Here is a 25,897-nt window from a genome sequence, read left to right on the forward strand (position 1 = left end):
ATTGTGAGCACCCACGAAATCACAAAAAACTACCACTCTCAAAATTGACCATAGGCGACCTTTAAAAGCTTTTACTGCTCATCATGTTTGCATGCGTGTATGTATGGGTGGGGACTTTCAGAAAAAATCGTTTTTTTTCATTCTTTTTTATGTGTAACTTTAAAAAAAATTTGGGGAAACTTAATTTGTTTTCCTATTTTTTTTTCACTTAACTTCATTGTTATCACATAGGAGGATACAAAAAAACTCCTATGTGATAGCAAAGATATTTGACAGGTCCTCTTTATGGAGACATCAGGGGTCTCCAAGACCCCTAATGTCACCTAGGACCCACCCAAAGAAGCTGATGAAGCAGAGATCTGCTTCATCGCCTTCTCTCCAGCTTCTGAAGCTGGAGAGTGACAGCAGAATGCAGGAAGTGATGTAATATACATCACGTCCGCATTCCTACAGCAAAGAGGGGACTGGAGGGAGATCGCGTACCGATCTCCCTCTGATCTCCTGTCAGAGAGCCACAATGCTGGTCCCGAGCTTGCACCGGGCACAGCGAAGCCAGGAACCAACGTGACAGCAGGGGTGGGGGTTGCGGAGGGCGACACACACACGTACCAGCAGCTTATAGAAGCGATCCGCCGGCTCTATAGCCGGCAGATTGCTTGTATGTTAACAAGCATCACTGCCCGTTTTTAAATTTTGGGACTTTCCCGCGTGCAAGTGGGCGTGGCTGAGCGGACATCTAAAGATACCCATTCAGATCTAGGGAGCTCCTGGCCGACCATTTTTATACGGCCGGCCGGGAGGTGGTTAAAGTGTAGTTCCACTTTTACAGTCAAATTTGAGAAAGCACCACTATATGTTTATGTGAGCCTATTCACACATTATGTTTAAATGTATTTCTTACGTTTTAGCTGTTTCTTTGTTGAAAGTCTTTGTGCAGATTCCAAGCTACTCTGAGCAGTTTGAAACTGAAACTAGATGGTCTGAGAGTCAGACTGAGCTTCTTCTCACTAACATAAAATGTTTTAAAATCTTTAACCTTTGTTAGGACAGACAGTGTTCAAATCTAGTGTACAAATGATAAATAAATCCTGCCTTTAGGCGATTCCTGAATTATTATTTTTTCAGGGAAGCCTATCCCACCGTCTCCTAAAAACTATTTGTCTGCTCTTTCAATCAGCTCATCCCTCATCCCATCTCAGTTATTGTCAGACGTCCCAGGGAGCTAGTAGTGAGATGAGCAACCCACTGGCAATAAGCAGCTGACAGTCCAGAAACGCGGTACAAGTTTAGGGATAATCCAAGAGGGGTAGTCAATGTCCAATCCGGGTCGAGGCAGGCAGCGAAGGTTCAAAGGCAGAAGACAGTCCAAGGGTCGGTAATCGGGAAGGATACACAGGGGCAACAGGCAATAGGAGGATCAGCAGGGAGGCTAGGTGTTCACCATAAGGTGGAATAACTCAGCAATAAGCCAGAGCTCAGGCCAGGTTTTTATAGCCAGGGGAGGTAGGACCACCCCCTGGTCACTGAGGCAACCAGGAGGCCTCCCTCCCCGGGAACCAATGGCAGGCGAGGAAGATGGAAGGTGTGTACTGGGAACCTCCCCCAGCAAGGCTCACACCTGATAGCCAGATGATGCAGGAACGCTATGCTCCCGGGGATGCGCGCGCAGCCTGCGTACTGCGCATGCGCCCACGCCGCATGACTCGCGCATGCGCACCTGCACCTCGGGCACCAGGTGTTCTACCGAGCTGAAGGGGAACCCGTGCCCTGTGCCGTGCCCATGGTCCCCGAGTAGAGGTAACACCCCCTGCTTCCTGACAGTTATTGCCTTCTGTATCACTTGCACCTCATTTTTTTTATTGTATGCTCTGTTGAGCAGGTCCTCTCTTACTAATCCTCTCTTATGGAATTGTAACTGTGATGTCTCCCCTTATTTTGTAAGGCTCTGCAAAAACTGTTGGCACTATATTAATTATGTATGATAATCAAATTCTATATCCAACATCTAACTGGAACACCATAACACAGGGCTCACACTTAACCAACTAATGCTATGAAATATCATCATAAAGGGAAAGGAAGGGAAAGGGAGGTGAAATTCTTAAATTAAACACACACAAAAAAATTAATAACAAATCCAAAAGGGGTTTTTAATGTGTCAAAAAGCTAAAAAAAACAATTACGGTAATAAAAAAAAGTTATTGTTTTATTGGTATAGTGTTACAGATTTAGAATAAATATTTATTCAGCAATCCACTTTATGGTGCATTCAAATATTGCTGGGATCCACCCCGCTACCTGATGGACAGCTGGATCTGCCACTCTTAGACCTCTGTCTGCCCCCTCCCCATTTTGTCCCTCCAGTCAGCGCTGGAGTAACAGAGAGGGGAGGGGGTATTCCCTGCCAGGAGAAGTTTGTGAATGGAGTGATAGGCTCATTTTTGTCTAGGTGTTAAAAAAAAGTTATACTCACCTTAGCTGACTCCCTGCTTCTCTAGTCACTGAAGCATGTCTTCTCCTCCATTGCACAGATGGAATATTTCTCAGCATCCTCATGTCTATAAACTTGTGTAGAACATGATGGCACAAGGATTCTTAGATCTCCACAGAGGAGGGGGGGAGACAGGTCTAGGACAAAACTGGCTTGAATGATCGGTTGAGTATATAAGTTGGTTTTTTTTAGCACCTAGACACAAACCAACACTTTGTGTTCCCACTTCAAGGATTAATAAAACTTTTTCCCAGAGTTCTTCATTAAGGCGGCTCCTAATATAGGGGATCTTATCAACTAAATATTTTCATAATATGATTATGGGAACTTTTTGAACATGTGGGGGCATGGTAAGCTGGTATACCTTGCTGTATTTTAGCAAAAATAATTGTGCAGATAAATAATCAGGCTGCATGCATTTTATGGTGACCTCCCCAGCCTGGTAATACTGTTAGATTCAATGGAAGATAAACTAAGATAAACTAAACTCTCAAGATCCCCATGTAAGATTTTGACTAACCTAAATACCCCCCAGTGAGCATAAAGCCAGCTATTGCATAACAACAATGTGTGAATATGGCCGCCATATTGAGTGGGGCACCTGAGATTAATAACGTGCTGGATTACTGTGATCCTAGTTCATTTTAATACTTCATTGCTGTGGTGTATGTGTATAGGGCAATGCCGCGGCTGGCGCTTGGGCAGAAGAGCTTTCTTGGCCAAACCTCTTAGCTCCAACTAAACCGGAAGTCAGGCAGTTGGAGAACCGATAAGTTGGAACTTTTGAAAGAACACCGGCCGAGCGCTGCACAAGGAGAGCGCTGTGAGCGGCCGGTGTCTCTCTCCCACACCGCTCAGCCTCCTATCACAGTCCGGCAAATTGGTGTGTGGACGGAGACAGCCCACGCTGTCACATGAGGGCTGAGCTCTCCTCCCTGCTCCGCTCGCTCAGCCTCCTGTGAAAGCATGTCAGAGAGGAGAGCAAGTGCAAACACTTAGAGTATGGTTACTATAGCCTCAATTACGAATGAATGGGAAGTGATGTACATCACCTCCTGTTCATTCATAGTTGTAGTTATAGTAAACATACTCTGTCCTCATGTTATAAATGAACAGAAACACTCAGTATAGAGGCTTCCTGTTCATTTATAACAGGGGATACAGAAAAAGAGATAGAGGACTTTGTGTCCTTAATCTCTTTTTCTATTTTAAAGGGGAAATACCAGGGGTCTGTTTAGACCCTAAAATTTCCCCAAAGCCCCTTAAAGTAAAGTAAAATATTTCATAAAAAATTAATAAAAAAAAAAAAATTTGAAAAAATTAAAATAAAAAAACATTTTCGTTTTCGGCCTAACAATTTTTTTTATTTCGGTTTCGTTTCGGTTTTGAAATTTCCATTTCAGCGCAACTCTAAAAAAGATATTACAAAAATCTGTTTTTGCAGTGAACAGTAAATTCCAATACAATCTTTTTTTCATACATGTCTGAAGGAATACCACAGATTCTGAACAGTGGTTGTTCTATAACACCAACCAAATTTCTTCCAGTGACTCTTAAGGATCATCTTCTGTTAAGATGTTCCTTTTGAACCATCTGAGTTGAGGGAAATATTTTTTTATGTCAACATTATGTTTTAGGGCAGTCTGCCACACTACCAATAGTGGGACAGAGGGAGCAGTGATGAAAGAGTGGCACGAATGCCGACAGGTGATGTTGCTGCTGTTGTAGATGTCTGAATACTGGACATGGCAAGCAGTGCCAGTCACTTGAGATTGAAGTCAGAAGTGATCAGACAGGATGGCACCAGCATAGCAGGCAGAGACAGAGTCAGAAACAGATTTTGTCGGTAACGTAAGGGTAACATGGTACAAAGGAAGCAGGCATAGTCAAGGACAGGCAAGTTCAGTACCTTGTGGGCAACTAAATTGGCTACTAAATCAGACAGATGAGTAAGTAGGAGACAAGCCAAGGTCACACAGGAACAGAGCAGCAATCAGAAGAGTCATCGGGCAAGCTGAGTCGGTAATGTAAGGTCAAGAACAGAATCAGAGTCTCAGATCACAGGATACAGCTGAAGATTTCACAGCACTGGGGACATGCAGAGCTCAGTGTATAATAGCCCATTTGGTGCCAGGATTTGCAATACGTGTGTGTGGGTCTGTGTGCATGCGCCATGATGCATGCATAGACGCACACACGGTTATACATGCAATTTCGCAGAGCAAATGGCTCTGTGAATTGTTTAAAAAATACACCCCATAGTGTGGAAAGTTTGTTGCTGGGTACAGAATTTCCTTTAATTACTTTGATCTGTTAATATGATCTGTCATTGCTCAGAGTAGTTAAAGATCAATCTAACGGTCTCTGAACTGTGCAGTGGGGTGCAGGAGATCAAAACGAACTAAAGCCTGCTGCAGCTGAAACTGACAGGACTTTTATTAATGTTTTCCTGGCAGGGGGAATTTTCTGAGAGGATGTTAATTCACAGCAGATGTCTGGTAGAGAGATTAATCACAGAAAGTTTCAATTTGTGGTGACCAATCACTACTACGTGCAACTACATGCAACATTTCAACAATGATCACTATAGCAAAAATCACCCATGTGCGCCACAATTTACTATGATGACTACTTAGATGACTACTATGATGACTACTTAGATTGCGGTACCAAAAATACCTGTACATTTCTTAATTTGAGTTTATCATGTTTACTTTCTTTTTAACCTATGTCTTGGTTCCTCCTTCTTGACATAAGAAACATTTTAGATCTTTATTCTTTGACTTGAAGGAAACAGCATAATAGAAAATAAAATCTCAAGACGGCATTTCATTTGAAAGTATTTGAAATGACAGAAAGCGTAATGAGCTTTGTTTCAGTGTTCTCAGTGACCATTATTAGTATACATTTTGTACAGGTGATCATTGAAAAGAAGAAAAAACGGAATATTGATTTCAAATCAGATTAGCTCTGCGTCATAAGGGCTGCTGACTTTTTGCTTCATAAGTCTGCTCATGAATTAAATAACTCTCCTGATTTGAGTAATATTCATCCAATTTATAGACTCATCTCTGCTCTTTCTCCTTCTGTTCTATTTACCAGTTGTTCTTTTAAAGTAACTAATCCACAGAGAAGCTGCACGGCTGTTGTCTTTATTCCCAGTAGCATAAGGGTCTATAACAGCTGATGATTTGCCTGCCTGCATGTGTCTCCAAGATGTTTCATAGTATGTAAACCAGGGATGTAGTTGATTATTTCCTTAGATTATGCTTTGTTAGTAATATTTAGGGATCAGGTTTTAAATGGTGGCAACCATGGAATCTTTGTGAATCCTGTTCTAATTTGTGACCACCGTAAATTTATGTGTGCATTCGCAGGAATTTTTTCAAATACAATGCACTTCAGGGCCTTTAAATGATGGCTAATAGACTAAAGATGGCCATACACCTATAGATTTTCTGCAGATTTTCTATGGTCAGGTTGAAAAAGTGCAACAGATTCCTTCATCTACGTTAAACTGTGTGGTTAGAGGAATCTCCCACTGGTCCAAGCTTCAGTATCTTGCTAGTCGGCCCCACTGGCTCTCAAAACACCTTAAAAATGTCTGCATCCAATCAGATTGTTCAGGTATTTTGACAGCCAGCGAGGCCGACTAGCAAGATACTGAAGCTTGGCCCAGCGGGAGATTGCTCTATCCATACACTTTAGTGTATCTGGTGGAATCTGTTGCACTTTTTCCATCTGACCATAGAAAATCTGCAGATAATCTATATGTGTTTGGCCAGCTTTAGACAATAAAGAGGCTTTTGGATAAGCCAGACCCCACATTACAAGAGAGACAGGGGCAGAATGTTTTCAACCTGTAACACAAAGTGCCCAAATAAGGGCACCAGCTGTTACAAAAGCTAGAGTCTAAAATAAAAATAGGCTTTCCATGTGATATTATTATGGTAGAGCTTATAAGAGTTTTTAGTGGTAGGGTTTACATCAACTTTAACAAACTATACTTGAATTCTTTGAATTGCAGTGCTCAGTAAATTTCCTTATATGCATTGTCTGTGTGCACAGATCTGTACACCCAAAATCCTTTTAAGGAACAATATCTGTCCACAAAAACTGTCAGATAGTTAGCCCTTTTTTATTATAATTTTTTTTTAGATCATAACTTTTAGCTTGGGGTGATGGCAGTGCATCAGGCAGTTGTTCCTGACAGTCCAGTTAAGAGTTACCTTTTTTCACAGCACCTCACTGCATGAAAAAAAATGTGCACCTTAAACACCGCACACACGCTCTCACCCCAGGTGCCCCGCTACCCCCTGCTGTATTCTCATTTACCAAAAATGTTTGTTCTTTTCTTAGCTATATGTATATAACATAAGTTTTTTTATTTTATCAGTAACATCTGCAGTGGGTTTTGGTAGGCCTCTGTGATCCAGGTTCAGTTCATTAAATGTCAAATTCTCAGTCACAAATTCACCTGCGCTAAAGACCCTCTCTGACATGACACATGCAGGAAGGCAGGCTAGTCTCTCAAGTGCAAATTATGCCACCTCCATCCAGTGGTCCACCCATTAGTCCACTGAAATGAATGCTTGTAAGCAATTTAGTTACAGCCTCTGCTGTCTCTGCCTGTAATTGCTTGACCTGGTCAGGGACAGCCTTAAGAGGAAAAAAAGATATATAAAAAAGAAAAGCATTAAAAAGCAATATGTAAATTGCTTTTTACATATAGTAAGATAGTATAACTTTACAAGAGGACCTGGATAAAATAGGGGAGTGGGCAACCTTATGGCAGATGAAAATCATTAAAAAATAGTGCTGGCAGGTGGGCATGTATCAATGTGAGACCTGCCCAACCCATTAACTGGGGAAGGGGAGCGGTTTTCACCAGCTGTTGTGGAAACATTTTGGAGTGCCAAGCTGGCATACCGCCTCAGTGTGTGTGGGGGTTTGGGGCCATTGTTTTCTTACACTGCTGCCCCTGCTACTTCCTGTGGTTACCTCTTACAACCTCTGCATACAGAACCTTTGCCTCTTACTTTCACAGACCTGCTTGACCTTTTTTTTTAATAAGGGGATAACCTAAATAAAAGCTTTGGTAATAGGGGGTATAAATATGAGGTGCTTTGGTGCACACATACTGCACAAGTATGTGGTTATGTGCAAGCAGAGGGCAGCTGTGTCTGGGTCAGGAACAAGTGTATGTTGCCGCCCCAAAATAAAAAAAAATTCTTGCAAAATAAAATACACCTCCGCAAAAAAACAAAAAAACTGATTTAGGTAACAGTGAGAAGCCTATGGTCAAATGCTGAGCAACAAGTGTGCTGGTCTTTTAACACAGAGGTTCAGAGTGGCATGGCAGGAAGCTGAGCACCTCGGACAGGAGGCAAATCACGGCGCTGGATTAATGCACAGGAAAGTGTGACATAATGTCCACATAGTCAATCTTCCTGAATGCAGTGAAGGTAACTCCCCTACTGAATTTATGGATTCACTGTTGGTGAATCTAGCTTTAACCCTCTTTTCTCCATTGAAAGAGCACATCGCGTGCCATCCTAACCACTATCACCAGGAGGGCCTCCTGGAACTCTACTGCTAAAAGTGGTTAATTAAAAGGACAGGAAGACTTCCGGTTCCGGCGCCCGATGGAGTAGCGGTGTACGAGAGTGCTCCGTCTCGCCAGTATCCTAACACAACTCAATATCGCTCACACCCGATTCTTTTACCATCCAAAGTACCTGGGATCGATCCATGGGAGATGGACATCGACTAGACGTAACATTCTGCCGCCCGAGACCTCTCCACGTGACTCTCCCGACATGGCGGACCGGAGTGAGCACAGAGACGACATGCAAACAGACACGCAGGGTGAGTCCCCCTTGCAAACAACTGATTCAGGGGTTGACTACCAGGCACTAGCCTCTGCGGTGGCTGCACATCTGAAAGCACAGCTCCCACATGCGGACTGGCTTCAGACTTGCCCAAAATGCAAGGTCCCGAAAACCCAACTTGACTCATCTGTTCTGGACCTGTCCCAACATTAAACATTTCTGGGACAACGTCTATCGCTACATGGGGAACTAGCGGATGTGTCGGGGACATTAACACCGTCTTTCTGCCTATTTCACATTAATCACAGCCCCCAAGGGGACATTCGCACATCGGTTACACAATGGGAGCACTACTGTCTCCTTGCTGCCAAAAAAAATATTCTCATAGCATGGCTTCTTCATACCCCCCCCACTGTAGAAGATGTTAAGACCACGTTACATCACCTCATGTTACTTCATAAACTCGATACCAAACAAACTCAACGGGCCACAGGTAGATTTTTCGAAACCTGGACTCCATTCTTACTACATGAACTGACTAAACCCCAATTGCAGGATGTGATGCTGCTATTTCAGCACTCGTCATGGTACCTCCTGGCTAAACTAGATGGATCCTTAGGTGATCTAGATGTGTTATAATTTTCATATCCTGACAAGGGGAAATCACACCCAAACACAGAAGGAGCAAAAGGCGATGGTATCTGTATCTTTATTGGCATCTCTATTTTTAATTTTTATCTTGGTTAGGAGTTCTCCCGAGTGAAATCCTCAATACTTTTCATTTTCCAATTCTCACTTCACTACCCTCTCCTTTTTTTTTTCTCTACTTATCAGCAGATAGATTGGTATTCCCACATATAATATTATCACTGATTGGCTTATTTTGCAGTGCAGTAAAATATAACAAACTATAACAAAATACAACAAGCTTTATGGATCTCACAACCCCCGACTCCCCCCCCCCACTCCACCACCAAATCGACATTCTCCTTACATAGCTTTGCAATCTCTCATAATACACGCACGCTCCCGTGTATAACTTATATTTTCTCTGAGTAATGATTATGGTGGTGCATGGAGGTCAATGTTTTGAAACCAATTGTTCATTGTTTATTAAGAATTTTACTTTCTACCTGTTTTTAAGAAGAAAATGACAGAATATCTTGCATATCTCATGTGGCCGGCTGGCTACAGGATGATGTAATGTACTCCACGATTTGTACTTTGCCGTCTGTAATGTATTCTGTAAACTCTAATAAAGAAAGACTTGCTTAAAAAAAAAAAGGACAGGAAATAATCCTATGGAAGACCAGGTAACAAATAGACCTATCCTTTAATGGGGCAAAACTTTAAATTTTTGCAGATTTTTTGGCAGCAGTACAAAGGCAAAGAGCCAAATACATGGAAGTAAAAGGGCAACTGTGTCACTTAAAACTTCCCTACACTATGCTATACCTTTCACTTCTTTCTGTGGTGGCTATGGCTAAATCCCATTTCCTGGATACCCCTGTGGCTGAATTTACATGTCTAGATCACAACAAATACCACTGCTCCTGCCTTGCCCAAATACAATATTTCCCTTCCCAAGGAAGACTGCTCCTTCTGGATTTCCAAAGTGGGCTTAGTTTCTAGTTTCTTCATGTTCTATATATTCATACAGTTGCAATGAACCTTAGCTGCTCATACAGCACGTATTTGAAGGCAATGTTTGATCCTCTCATGAGGTTCCTGCATGGCTAGATTTGGGACTAGCCACTGTTTTGCATTTGTTTACTTTTTTTGATGATTGCTGGTTGCCCTCCTTTCTTGGTTCTGTTTCTCATATAGCCATTACTATGAGACTCCTCACTTTGAGACCCCTAGATATGATACCTTTAATTATTATTATTATTATCATTATTTTTAGTAGTAGTAATATGATTTGCAAAAAGTATATATAATATTATCTTCAACCAAGGTGGAGCATAGGAGATGCTTTACTATCAGAAATGTTTTAATTAATTTTGTTTTCAACAAAATGTAAGGTTTAATACAAATGTAAAATCTGTAAGGTTCCAACCATGTTTGTTGCCAGCTTTTAGTGTCTGTAAGAAGCATAATGCTGACTTACATTGTACATTTATAACGCACTAGGTAGAAAATAAAATGTTTTTTTTATTCCAATGTATAGTGCTAGCCTTTGGTCTGTGTTTTCAGTTACTTTGATTTAATTAAAAGCTGATCATGTAATTTATTATTTGTAGGTGTAAACATTTGATTAAATTCAACCATTGAGGTAAATGTCCCAAGTAAAAATGACAGCTAATTTTTATCAGTGTCATAACACAAATGCAGAGATTTTTAGAGATATGAGATAGAGAGGTGTAAAGTTTCTCAGAGTATGCAATAGTGGGGTCCAGTGATGGTAAACCCTTTGTGTGGACCATCTTTTAGGCCCAATACAGTACCCTAACATGTAAACTGGAGGTCACAGACAGACTGTGTAGAGAACATACTCATTACCTGAACTATGCGATTTTCTATGTGGATGACCTTGAAAATAAGGACCGCAAGAATAATGTCAGGGTCAAGAGCCTTTGAGAGGCCATGGTCCCTAAGGACTTAATTCCTACATTGCAGGGCATTTTTAATAGCCTCTTAGAGCACCCTCAGGTATCTGACTTACTGATGTATCAAGTCCACCTTGACCCCAGATTCTGCACCTGACAAAAGGATGCAATTTGAACACATTCTATTGATAGGCTTCTATCTTGTGTTGTTACATTGTTACTTGCTCAATTCTACATGCCAGGACCCTGGTAAAGAGTCCTAATTTGGAGTCCTGTCATGTGTATAAGAGACAATCTATATTGTATGTCTTTAATTCTTTATGCCAGGTTCTGCAATTTTTGTTTATTGAGATATGCCTTTTGTTTTATCTCTGTATTCCCAACCCCCTGGTTGATAGGCCTTCACTGTTTGATATGCTGTAGACCTAATAACTTTGCATTCTATGACTTATGAGGAATCTTTACTAAGTGTAATTTGATCCCTATCCAGAGCTCTACCATGCTCTGATTTATTGCCTTCCTTCTCCCAGATAGGATTTATTATCTAGAGTAAAAAAACTGACCATAGTTTAGGACCATAGACCATAGTTTAAGTCAAAGATAGTTTGATTGGCTACCTTTTCTGGTTGAACCTGGTACCTATTTTCTCACCTTCCCCATGTTAGTTATGTGTTTAGATGAAGCACTGAGATCATGAGGAATGCTTAATTAACCCCTTCGTGACGGGAGACGTACACTGTACGTCCAGCCACAAAGGGACCAAATGACTTGTCACGTACACTGATTTGCTTAGAAGAACATTATATCAGAATACAGTATTATAGAGCACATAGACAAAACTTCCTGTGTATATCCCAGATAAACATGCATAAGCATAGAGACTAACATTGCACTACAGCACCATATACAGCTCAAAATGCATAATTACACAATCATATATATGCTGTTGCATTTCCAACACCCCTTCTTAACTGCATATGCGTTGCTATATGACGTTTAACTTCTCTCGAAAAAAACCATGACGATCCTTTGGCATTGATTTGATGAGTAATTTCTTCTAACAAGCAATATTGAATGTCAATAATAGCTTGCTGTTGAGTGACCAGGTTTTAATTTCTTAGAGTGATTTCTTCAGCTGTTGCCTTTCTCCATTGATTGGCTTCGCGTTTTGGTAAATTTTTTCTGTGTCTTCCCACGATGTTGGTTCAAATGTGCTATGTGTCTTAGGAGTATATGACAGCTTACAGGGTGTTATGCCCTTTGTTGCCTGAGTAGATCTTCTTCTTAATTCAGGTTGTTCTGCAGAATTTAACATGGCATTTGACTTCCCTTGTGAGTTACACCTATTGTTCTGACTTCTGTTTGGCTTGGCTTTGCTCAGCTTACTTTGCTGTTTCACTGGGCAAATACACTTCACAACTTGCCAGGATCATTGTTTCTGGTGATGGGTTCTCATAAAAATAAACTCTGCGACTTATTGTCACTTTGTCAGTCTTTGGGTGGAGGATTCTATATAGCTTACTTTGTTCACTATAGCCCACCAGAATACCTTCTATGGCTGTGTTCTCAATTTGGATCGCTTCTCCTTTGGTATATAGGCGTAAGCTTCATATCCAAACACTCTTATGTGCCCTAGGCTAGGGTCCGATCCATGCCATATTTCAAATGGAGTGCTTTCATCTGCTTTTGAAGGTAGTCTATTTTGTAGGTATGTTGTAGTCATGACTGCCTCTCCCCAGTACTTCTTAGGTAGGTTGGTGTCTGACAGCATGCATCTGGCCCGTTCTATAAGAATGCAATTTTTCCGTTCGGCTACACCATTTTGTTCAGGAGTGTCTGGTGTTGGGGTCTGGTGTGCTATTCCTTGATTCTTCAGATATGATTCCACTTCCTTCGTGATGTATTCCCCTCTTTTGTTGGTGCGTATAATTCCTGGTGTCCATTGGAATTTGTTGCTGGACTCGGCTACACGCTCTTGTTTTAGTTTTAATTTTTCTGATGTTTCTTTCTTGTGTTTCATCAGATAAGTTGTTGTGTACCTGGAATAATCATCAATGAAAGTCAGTAGAAATCTGTTGCCACCTGATGTGGGAGTTTTCATTGGTCCACACACGTCACTGTGTATGAGCTCCGAGGCTCCAAGCTGTAACAAGTCATGATAAAACTCATGCCCACCTTCTGAACAGCTTTCAATACCAAGGAGGAATTGCGGTCATATGACTATGCCTAAAATACTACAAAAAAGGCATTTAATTTAATATGTGTGATATTTTGAACGTTAGAAACTGCCAGATAATGCCCCTATGTCAGATTGGTCTGTTTGGCGAGGTAAGCCTTTACAACTACTTTAAGACACCAACCAAACCCTTAATTTAAAGAACTTGTGTATTTTCTGTGTAGAGCCTCATGAAATGGCCCCTCCCTACACTGTACTTTTTTTCATATACTTCTTTTTGCAAGATATACTGCATTTATCATACAGGGAAGAATTTACCATTATAACATTTATGGAGCAGTGTCTTTGACAGCAGTGACATTTGGAATTAACAAATTGTAATTTGCTTCCTTCTTCTTTCAATCTCTGGACATTTGTGTCTAATTTCAAAAAGACAGCTGTAGGGGAAATGTGTAGTGTGAGATACTTAGAAAGGTTGGAATAGTCTTTATTCTTCAGAAAACTGAGATTCATCTAATTGTCTCTTTTTAAAGGCCTCTAATAGTTTAGACAGACTAAACTTTTTCTCAGGTGTCAGCCTGGTCAAAATCCCTGTCTCCTAGGCCAGTGACCAGCAAGTTTCACATGCAGAGATGTTGATATATACCAAATACTGAGGTTAACCCTCAGAGGAACATTCACTCATAATCTGCAGTTCATGTCATCAATGTGGCTTGTTGCCATAATTAAAGTTTGTATGAAGTCTGTAGAAATTGCAGATCTATGGCATGCCTGAGGACTTTGCAAGCTCCATAGAAATGCTTGGTGGAGCACTGTAGATGGCGTACTCTAAAGCTGCCCATACACCTTGCGATCATCGGACAAAACTTTTCGTACGGCGGCCCCATCCTGCCCCGCTTATCGCAAGGTTCAATCAGCTGCAGTTAAAAAAAACACCTGGATAAATTGCGGTAATCGACTGCACATACTTTAGTTTGCACATGAGCAGTGTTAATCGTACTGATTTTGACGTACAGAAACGCCACCAACCTTGCAAAAATCATACAAGCGACCGAAGTTTTATAACCTGCTGGATAGTCAAAATTCGATCGGTTGTACAGTATTTGCGGTTGTACACTGCCCATTAACCTTACGAATATCGGACGAAAACGCGATCGCATACGAAAATTGGCCGATAATCGTAAGGTATGGGCACCTTTACTATATATGACATTGCATTGTATTCCATAGATCTGCAATTTCCATTGACTCATAATGAGTATTTGATTTTTTTTGCATTACACAGTTGTATTAATATACTATTATTTACACATTTTATAAAGGGATTCATGTTTCTTTTTAATTTTTAATGTTTTGATTCCCATTTCAGGGGAGCTTCCAACTACTTTAAAACTCTGTATGGGATTGTTTGTGAGTCTGATGTTTCAATGGACAGCCACTAGTATATTCGTTTGTGCATCTATTAGTTGTTTATTTTCACCTGGTGATCCGGCCAGTAAGTCTGTTATTTTTAACTTACTTTAACAAACCTAGCTGTCCAGCAAAATTGGCAGATAGAGGATTGAGACACACCATTTCATACTGACAGTGTGCTAACAATAGTCAGCTTTATTTCAAAAGGAAAAAAAAAACTGCTTAAAAAGTGTTAGCTGTAGTATGGCTTTAATTTGTTAGTCAAGTCCATCTAAATCTGCTAGTGCATCTAAACACTACCCTTTCCACAGGTTGACAATGCTGCTGTTTAAGGACGGCTCCATTGCTCCTCCATAGAGTGGAGCCAACCTAAGACAGGAAGTGTTACTGGCTGAAACACCAGGTGAAAATAAAGGAAAAAAGCCTAAAAAAAAGAAAACTAATGCAACCACCATATTTAAGGATTGGTAAGCTCAATATATGAAATATTTAAATAGAATTTGTACTTTTATATGTTAGAAACATCAAATATGGTTTGGAAGGATAACTGTCCTTATGCTTGATGTTTTATCAGAATTGTTATACATGTTCCAGACTGTCACAATACTATTCCTTAGGGCTTTTTTACAACAACTCCAACATATGACTACACATTTCTTTGTCACAATAGACATCTCAGAATAAGCAACACAGTCATAACATCATAAAGAACATGGAGGAACAAGCCTCCCAGATTTCAGTCTTTATCATAAAAGAGTGTTACTCTTCAGAATTAATAGATGGTTTCATAATGAATGACACAAATAATGAGTGGTCCCTAAATCCTCTTTGCCCCCCTCATCACCAAAAACCAATCCTGTGGACTGATAAGCTACACAAAACTGATGGCTAAAACCTGGCATAAGGACTTCCGGTTCCGGCGCCTGCCAGGAGAGTCGCACATGTGAGGAGCTCCGGTTCCACGGGACTGATAAATCAGCGCTTTAAACCGGCCAGAGCTGCCACTGAGCTATAACACAGGGAGCGAATCATAGCAACACATAGCCCTCCAAAGATGGACAAATTTGTAGAACGTTCCCGCGGCACGCCACGGGAGGACTATCGGACGGGGAAAAACGGCGCGAAAACTTTAATTGAGGCGATGGAGGCCTCACAACCAGATTCACCTCTTGACTCGAACACAGAATCTATCCCAGACCCGGGGTCTCCCAGAGACTCAGCCAAAATCGCTGAGGCAGTGGCCAAACTGCTGAAGCCCACTATCCAGTCCTCCATAACGGCGGCGGTGGAAGCAGCGATAACCAAAAGCATACAATCCTTACGCCAGGATATTCTGGCTCAGACTCGCCGGGTGACAGAGGTGGAAAACAGGGTCTCTCTGATGGAAGATGAACTGGCGGCTACCAACTCCCAGGTCCGTGCACTTACCCAACAACAACGGTCAACTTCCGCAAAGTTGGAGGACTTGGAGAATCGCTCCAGGAGAAACAACCTCCGCATAGTGGGCCTACCTGAGACCTGCCTGCCTGCGGATCTGCCGAACCTCTGCTCACACATCCTTCCGGACAAGTTGGGGCTTGCTCATGAATGCGTAGTAGAGAGGGCGCATCGCCTAGGCGCACCACAGCAGAAATACTCTCGCCCAGTGATCATCAAATACCTGTCCTATGTGGATAAATCGGACATTCTTAGGGCTTACCGCAATACAGCAAACCTCCGACTTGAAGACCATAATATCCTGCTGTTTGCCGACTATTCAGCGGAGGTTAGCCGCAAAAGAAAGGCCTTCTCTGAGATATGTAACACCCTTCGTCAACGAAACATATGGTTTTCCCTGACGTACCCAGCGATTCTCCATGTCCAACCTTCGGATGGATCCAGACATACCTTCACTACACCGCAAGAGGCCAACTCTTTTCTGGAATCCAACAATATAGCGAACCCCGATCAACGCACACACTCGGGAAGTAAGAGGCAACGTCGATTCTCCCCTCCTCCAGCCTCGGTGACGATGGAGCCCTCCTGAACAGAGTGAGCAGCGCACGAAACACAGGGATCCTGTTGTTCTGGAAGTCGATAACGTACCTGAAATGAGCTGTCTAATTCGTGGGCCTGCACTGAGGATGACATGCCCGGCAACGGCTTTCGCCTTCAAACCTTCGTGGTTTCATTTTGCTTTTATTCTTGTTTTTATATTTTATATTTTTCTTCAATTTGCCCGCAGTTATTTCATACCAGTTGTTCCCTCATCGAGGCATCATCGTGCGGGACACAGAACGGCAGCAAACAGTTTTTACATACAGGCTCTTCCAGAGGTTTCTAGCAACGTTGTCCTTTTGGAAGGAACCGCAGAACGCAACACGTAACTATATGCTATATTCATATCCCCTGCTGTTGATTGCCTTTACTTCTGGACACCCAGGTAGCTCTGGCTCTGATGGGCTTGTCCCCCATCTTTTTTTTTCTCTTTTTTTTTTTTTCTTTGTCTGACAGTCCCGTATTCTGAGACATTTCTTTTTTCTTTTTATGGAGGCTACTTTTGGCAGGAAAAAAGGAAGTGCGATGGCTAGATTGTTTTTTTTTTCTTCATGTTCTTCAATTCACCCAGTGGGACCATTCTGCTTTAAAAGAGTGGAACTCGGGTGGATTAGCGGAAGAATGGTTATATAATCTGTTGCAGTTTGGGTTATTTTTTGATTTGGTGTTTCTACTCATGTATGTGCTCATCAGTTTCTCATGCTGCGGCAACCAGATAGCTGGTAATGTGTGTTGTACTACATTTACTTTTGCCATTACTTGACAGGATGACTAAATTTGGTTTGGAATATGTGTTACAAATATCTCCAGAATTGCTTAAGCTGTTTCATGGGAATGTTGGACCCAAGAGGAACCTTGTGCAGGGGTGTTTTAGTTCCGCCTTTGATCTACCTCAGCAGCATTGATATGTCTAATACGATTAACATTGTAACGTGGAATGTAAAAGGTCTACGATCCCCCCAGAAGCGCACTAGAATATTACGACATCTTGCTAAATTGAAAGCTCACGTTGCCCTCTTACAAGAAACTCACTTACAGCAAGAAGATTTTCATAGGCTGCGTAAATTCTGGGTGGGAGAGGTCATGGGTTCTCCTTCACATGGCCGAAAGGCGGGAGTTGTAATCTTGCTGCACAAGGCTCTCTCGTATACTATACTTTCAACAGATAATGATGCTGAGGGGCGCCTTGTAAAAGTTTGCATTGTAATTGAAGGGGAAGAATATATGATTTACAACGTCTATGCACCAAACTCTCCACCTAGCACTTTTTTTCGCACCCTGACCTCATGGATTCTGAGTGATGCAGTGACGAATAAGGTGATAGGGGGAGACATGAACACGGTGTTGTCCGAGGATGAGGATCGGGTATCGGCTACAACATTAAGTGGCAGGACGACCTCCTTTTCACCCTCACACTTAGCACAACTCCAATCTGATTTACACATTTTCCATGTATGGAGGTTACAACATCCAGAAGATAGGGAATACACCTACTGTTCCCCTGTTCATGCCTCTCTTTCCCGCTTAGATTATATTTTTTGTTCCCACTCACTGCTGTCATTTGCCCACCAAGCTACCATTCAGGATCTACTCATATCCGACCATGCTCCTGTAACATTGCATTTACATAAACGTATTCCGAAGGGTAACGCGCGTGTATGGCGTTTTCCCTCCCACCTACTAGAGGATGCCCACTTTAGAGCTGCAGTCCAGGAAGCCTGGCAAGATTATGAAAGCACTAACAACACCCCAGGAATATCGCCAATGCTATATTGGGAGGCGGGTAAGGCGGGTATCTCAGGGGACGACTGATAGCGTATGTTGGAGCCAAGCGAAAACAGTCAGTAATTTCCCAGGTGACTGCAAGTCTTAGCCTACGTCAAGCCTACTCAACATTTAAGGCTAACCCCACTAAGGAACATATGTCGTCCTGGGCCAAGGCGAAGGGGGAATATGAAACTCTATTACACCGGTATGACTTATATACTAAATCAATCTGGGAGCTGAAATTCCACAAATTTGGCAACAAATGTGGTAAACTATTGGCCAATCAGGTTAGACCACTACAATGTCCTCGCCCGATCCATTCTCTTAAGAATTGCCAGGGACACAGGATTACTGACCCTAAACAAATTAATTATTTATTACACTCATATTACCAACAACTATACACTACCCACTACGCACCGAAGGATCATTCTACTTTCCACTTTGATACCATTCCACTTCCTACCCTTACCGAATCTCAGGTACAATCCCTTACTGCAGACATAACGGAACCAGAAATATTGCACACTATAGCTTCATTGGGCAACGGTAAATCTCTGGGACCAGATGGCTACACTGCAGAACTGTATAAGTTTTTGAAATCTTCGCTGACACCCACGCTACACAAAGCGTTCACACATATGTGGAGTTCAAGGTCCTATATGCCCACAGGCAAAGAAGCCTACATAAAGGTGCTTTTAAAACCACGTAAGGATCCGCAGCTACCTGACTCTTATCGACCCATTTCTTTACTCAATGTGGACTCTAAAATACTTTCCAAAATACTAGCGAATAGATTGGAGTCTATCATGCCACATCTTCTTCACCCCACTCAGGTAGGATTTACCAGGGGTAGAGCTGCAGTGATTAACATCCGGAAAGTGTTGGTAGTTCTAGAACAATGTTCTAGGGGATCAGGTGAGGAATGTGCCATGATAACGCTAGATGCTGAAAAAGCTTTTGACTATGTTAGACATGATTGGCTGTTTTTAATACTGCATAAAATGGGGTTTGAGGGCCACTTTTAACAACTTATGCATGCCATGTATGACTCCCCAGTAGCTAGAATATTATCGGGTGGCTTTCTCTCCTCCCCCATTACCTTACTTCAAGGAACCCGTCAGGGCTGCCCCTTATCCCCCCTTTTATTTAATCTGGCCATTGAGCCCCTGTCCAGATGGCTAATTTTCAAAGCAAACCTACATGGTATCAGAGTGGGAACAGAGGAAGTCCGAGCGGCTCTGTTCGCAGACGATTTACTAATCTTTACGTCAAAGGTGAGAGAGGATATACCCACACTATTGACTATTCTGGACGAATTTGGATCCCACTCAGCATACAAAATAAATGTAACTAAGAGCGAAATTCTGTCCTTAACTGCTAAGCCTTCCCTGAGCTCCCTAGAAATCAAACAATATGGCCTGCAAATGGCACACGGCCATATAACGTACCTGGGTATCAAACTGGGCATGTTGCCTTCCTCACTATATACACTGAATTATAAACCTCTCATAGAAAAACTTATAAAGGAACTGGAACTCTGGACCTTACTTCCTGTCTCATTATTTGGCAGGGCCCATGTCTTTAAAATGCTAAGCTTTCCGAAATTACTCTACCCCCTCCAAACAATTCCGCTATTACTTAAACATGCAGCTGTGAAGAATCTAGAACGCGCATACACCAAATTCCTATGGAAATCCAAACGCCCCCGTATTCCCTATCCCCAACTTCAGGTACACAAGCTAGAGGGTGGTCTGGGACTCCCTAACATTCGGGCTTATAATTTGGCGTGTCTACTACGTCACGCCTTTGATTGGTTGCTGGACACCTCTTGCTACTCCAACCTTGCCTTAGAAACTAAATTGGCCTCTCGTTGGTCGTTAAAAGCCGTACTTCATACTCGTATCAACAAATTACCTTCCTTACTGCGCACCAACACATTGATCAGAGATACAGTGGTAGCATGGCGAGAGTATAGACTAAAGACAGGATTACATCCTTACATTTCAGTACATGTTCCCATTATGAATAACCCCCACTTTGCTTTGGGCTTGAAAAATGAGGGATTCAGGAAATGGGTGAAGAAGGGGATAAAAACTGTGGCCCAACTCTTTGACCCAGTTACCCACCGTCCCCTTACTTTCACTGAGCTACAGACGAAATTCGACCTTCCACCGCATCACCAATATCAATACATGCAAGTGACCCACTATTGGCGCAGCGAGACATCCATACCTACCTTTTTTTTCCAGACCACGGCACTAGATAGAGTTTCGACCTCTACTCCTGGATCCATTGCCCAACTGTACCCCCTTTTAAACTCTTACTTTATACCTTCACCAGCTAGAACTTCCCTTCTTAAAATGGAGGAAGGATTTTCCAATGGAAGACTTTGATAGTGCCATTCTTGAGGGCTGTCACAACATTAGGAGATGTACCCCAAATGAACAGTGGCGAGAAACGCACTTTAGAATAGTACATAAGGCATACTATGCCTTTGATTTTTTTCCACAAAATACGGGCTCCCAGTCCTTACTTAACAGCGTGCCCCAAATGTTCCCAGGAAGGGGCGTCACTACTTCATTATCTCTGGGATTGCCCTCAAATAGTCACTTACTGGGATGCAGTCCTTTCCTACATGTCTGTAATACAGGATTTCCGCATACCCCGAGAACCATGGCTATGTCTCTTTAGCTACTGGAACTCCATGCCGACAAGGGGTAGACGACAACAACAGTGGATCTATGTAGCTCTATTGATAGCAAAGCGCATAATTATGCTACACTGGCTTTCCATGCAAACGCCGACCGCCCAACACTTCATAGAAGGATTGATGTCACTAATGTGGAAGGAGAGACTAGAGGCCACTCTAGACCCAGATCGATACACCACGAGCTTCTTTCAGAAATGGGAGCCATTCATACTATACCACTATACAGGATCAGAGCTGTATGTATTAATGCACCCCTTCAGACTCACTACATGGTACCTAGAAAGAAAACTAGACAAATCCCTAGGACAGCTGGAGATACCAGAGGAATATACACCTGCTCAGGGGTTACACTAATAGATAGAGAGACCATGTGTTGGTATGCGGGTCGGAAAATGTCATAGTATCTAGTGTCTATCGACTACTGTTTTACCCAGATATGAGCATTAACATATCTTGGTTGAATTACCTTGTATCACCATTGAAAGCATGAGACGTACACATGAGAATTGTTTTGTCTTTTTTATTTGTTTTATGTTATTCATCTGTTGATGGAATGAAAACTAGTAAAAGAGATGTTTAAAAAAAAAAACCTGGCATAAAATACTCGACATAAGACCTTTGAACTTTCCACCATCCCTGGGTCCTCAACACCACTCCTGGAAATCCTCAATTCTCATTAGGCTTGCACTCTCAGAGCATATAAGAATAAAACAGAACCTTCTGACCCCAACTCTCAGGTAATTCCCTAATCTCATTAAAGCATATACAAAGATCATGCTTCCCATAGTGAAGTGTCTGGTTTCTTCACAGGCAATTATTCACCTTCTACAGTATAGAACCCTTGTACCATAAAACACCATACACAGAGCCCCCTGTCCAGAAATAATGAAAAAAAAACACTCAAGATTTATTTAAAACCCATAACAACCCTAGAACAGCTAAAACCAACTTTAACCACCATAATGTCTCATTTACTATTAACTCCAATGTGTTTAACCTCTTTGCCATGGCAAAATAAATTTGCCCAGTTTTGTTTATCCTACTGCTAGTTATTATCCTGATACAGGTAACATACCTGAAGATAACATTCCACATTTGGATACAATTTTTCATGGCAGAGATTGTATCACTTTTGGGTGGACTGACCCTCAAAGTTTAAACCAGTATTTTTAAACTTTGAGGGTCAGTCCACCCAAAAGTGATATTGAATTTAATCATAGTTTCTTGCATATCTTTATCACAACAGAGATTTCCCTTCTATAAATCCCAGCTTCTAGATTCATTGAATTAATTCTGTTCACCTGGGGAGTTTTAAGTGTCCCTGCCTAGCTTTCCATATTCCAGCAATAATTACAAAATTCAACAGGGAGTATAGCAAGGTGTGGTAATGATCATAGCTGACATGAAGACCCAGGAGCTCAAGGACAGATATCTCACCACTAGAATCCCTGAGAGATATAAGAAATTGTCAGATGGTTTAACTCTCCAGTATCTACCAAAATCTGAAATAGTTTCAGGTGGACATAAACTATGTTTCTTATATCATGATTTTTACAATTTACAATGTTCTTTGACAATTTTATCATTTTTGTTTTAGGTAGGAAACCTGGGCCTTCTCTTCATGCTTCTCTTCTTTATTTATGCAGCTCTTGGAGTAGAGCTGTTTGGTAAACTTGGTGGGTATACATTCTAAACATTCAGAAATGTTATTTCATTTTCTGTATTGTCTTGTAAGTCTAAAGAGATGTTCATGCCTTGCCTTCGATCTGCAGTTTGCAATGCTGATCATCCTTGTGAGGGAATGAGCCGCCACGCCACCTTTGAAAACTTTGGGATGGCCTTCTTGACTCTCTTTCAGGTTTCTACTGGAGATAATTGGAATGGAATAATGAAGGTAAAAAGTGTGATAAGTATGTTCTTCTTGATAAAGCTCTTAATATAACAAACTGTGCAATCATTAAGACAAAACTAGTGTTCTTTTCTTTTGTTGAGTTAAACAATTACATTGATGAATACTGCTTTAATTACAATGTTTAACAACAAATTTCATAATATAATATGTACATTAATACTGTAGGTACCCCCACCTGGCTCACCACTACAACACAAACATGTCAAGTTCAAGTCTAACTTGTATTATGTTAGTGACTGTATATGCCACATTAAAACAAGAAAAAATATTAAAATGCTAAATTATTAAACAATATATGTTATTTGTGTAGAAGACTGCCCTTAGTACAATCCACAAATTCACCATTGCACTGTACGTGTGCATGTTTAGATTGTAACATCAAGCTGCTTAAACACTTACCTGTAATTTCTTCTGCCACATATGGCCTGTCCTCCTGGCTAGAAGTCAGTGAATGACTATAAAATAGGACTGACGGACCAACTTTGAGCAGTGTGGTTAAAAAGGCAGTTTACTCAAGGATTCATTGGAGGACACAGCACTCTAATCTTAAACAAATCAGTATACTATCACCTATAGGAGGCTTGGACACTATGCAAAACAAAAATGGGTCAGCTTCCTCTACTGGTTATATCTCAAAAGTTTAGTTTCGTTTAGTTTAGCTTAGTGTCCTGAGGTAAAATGTCTCTCCAGCAGTCAACACTCATGGATCACTTAACATTTACTACTTTACTGTGGTGACTGCCTCACTCTGTTCCTGACTGCATGTATGTTGTCATCCCAGACCATCAAATCTAGGAATTCACTACAGCAGTTCCAGTGCCAGAATGAACCTGCAAACACAGGTTTGCACTGAAGTCTCATATGCTGATGAGAAAAGGCCTTTTTTACTGATTGCTGCTATATCTCTGGAGGGTGCTTTCTGTGGTAGATTTTATTATTTTATATGAAAAGTACACATTTAGCTCATCCTGAAGCTCATCCTCCCCAGTAGTGCAACAGTTGTGTGCTATTACACAGCTTCAAGGACTTTTTTTAAGATGCACAGCACATCTAGGGTGAAGATAAAATTGAAATGTTATGCAAATTAAAATCACAGCAGAGAAACATATACAAACAGCTTACTTGTTGGTTAATGCATTTCAACCTACTAGGTTGGCTGACAAGTAATTCTAATTAGATGGAAAAAAAATTCTAACCTACCTGCTTCTAGCTCTACCTATAAGCCCTCTTTTGAGCCTGCAATTGTGCCTAAGGTTGGATATTTGATTTATAACTTCTACCTCAATTATGGAGTGCTTTTGTCTTAAAACTAAAGGTGTTAGTCTAGTCAGGTCTCAAGTATTGCAGGAAGTGTCCTCCTTCTTCCACTGCATCACATTCTGAAGCAAAGTGCCACCTGAATTATCAGAAACATTACCCAAAGTGCAAGATTCTAAGGTCAAATTCCCTTACCTCAATGAGTGAAGTGGTACTGCCAAAGGCTTCCTTCTGTTGCCAGAAAAAGACCAGGAATAGCTTCATCCAATCTGTAATTGAGATGAATATTTAGGGTGTATATCCTATTTTCACCTTCAAGTAAGGCAGCTATGCTGATTTCCCACACATCCAAACCTTCTGCTAAGGGTTGTCTTAATTATCATCACTTCAATTATTTGCGGTCTCTGGAAAGGAAACAGCCTGATTGATTTTTTTTTCTATTTCCATGATTTTTTCAGTCCGTATTCCTCTTACTAAGGATATTATTAAGAAGCGGGCTATTCCACCTTCGGTGGATTCTTCTTTTTCTCACCATAACAAGGTGACAGTTATTCCCACTGAGCTTTCCTCTTTCTTTTCAGGACTTAATGGATAAGAAGTTGAAATCTTTGTATATTGCTCTCCTCTGTGGCAAGCTCCCTGCTGCAGCTAGATTTTGCCTTAGTGTAACGGGCAATGACTAACTGATTCACACTGTTCTGACAGGAAATTACTTTGGAGAAATGTAACCTTTGCTGACCTGATAGACCAGATTGTGCAAAAGTGCTGTTTGGCTGGTCAAGCCCGCTCAAAAAATCTTTGATCCAACTTCCCTTTGTGAGGGGCAGACATTTTAAATCTTCTCTGAAAACGTTTTGGGAACACTACAGTTGTAAGTCCTCACTTTTTAAAAGTGCACTTTCTTTTCATGTGCACAAACACTCTTTTTTACTCAAAGGCCTCTAACCCTCCCAAGCTTTCTACCTCAGTTGGATCCAAGTAGACTTGGAGTGCCAAAATCAGTTTTTGACTCCAAACACATCTACGGCATTTGTGTACCGCAGGTGTTTTCCATGAGGTACAAAAAAAGTGATCCTCTGACTGGAGAGGATTTTCACTTGCAGTCTTCTTCTTTCCCCCAGTGATTCAAGAGGGTTTTATTTCCGCTTGTTCCTGGAGCCCAAAAAAGGCATTGTTCAGCCTCTCCTGGACCCCAAGGGCCTAAACAGCTTTGGTTATACTCACCAGTTAAACTTTGCAGCCTCCATAGATATCTGGGAGGCCTACCTTCACATCCTCATCTTTCCTGCCTACCATCATTTTCTATTCCTTGCCATAGGAAAGCACCACATTTAGGTTAGCCCTTCAGGACTACTCATTGAAGTCTGAGCACTACTGAGGACCAGAACATTTGCCCTGATCAAGTCAATATTGGCTCAGGATTTAGGAGCCAACAAGCAGTTGCCAGCTCCCAGGTCCTTGGGAGGGTTTGGTCTGGGGCTCATGGCCTTCTTCTTTAAGGCAGTTAGATTTGCTTACTTTTATACCAGGGCCCTGCAGAGGGAAATTAAGAAACCTGAAGTTACATTATTGCATTACTTTATATTTACTCTGTTTCACTCATATAGAGATCAAAGCGGTGACCTTTGATTTGCATGAAATGTCAGTTAAACCAAACTTAGAAGTTGAAAAGCAATTTTTTAAATAAAATGTAATCCCTTACTAAAACTTAGTTATCCCTAATCGGCCCTCCCCACTTTCCCTGGGGGTAG

General features: G+C 41.5%; 1 protein-coding gene across 1 annotated transcript in view; it reads left to right on the forward strand.

Moving 5' to 3' along the window:
* CACNA1I (calcium voltage-gated channel subunit alpha1 I) overlaps positions 1-25,897 on the forward strand; it is a 191,161-nt gene that overhangs the window by 92,006 nt on the left and 73,258 nt on the right. The window contains exons 21-22 of the mRNA XM_018567416.1: positions 22,575-22,653; positions 22,750-22,871. Coding sequence (XP_018422918.1) covers positions 22,575-22,653; positions 22,750-22,871 — 201 coding nt within the window. The remainder of the gene's footprint in view (positions 1-22,574; positions 22,654-22,749; positions 22,872-25,897) is intronic.

Source organism: Nanorana parkeri, unplaced genomic scaffold (genome assembly GCF_000935625.1).
Source record: "Nanorana parkeri isolate BGI_ZX_2015 unplaced genomic scaffold, ASM93562v1 scaffold1045, whole genome shotgun sequence".
Taxonomy (NCBI): domain Eukaryota; kingdom Metazoa; phylum Chordata; class Amphibia; order Anura; family Dicroglossidae; genus Nanorana; species Nanorana parkeri.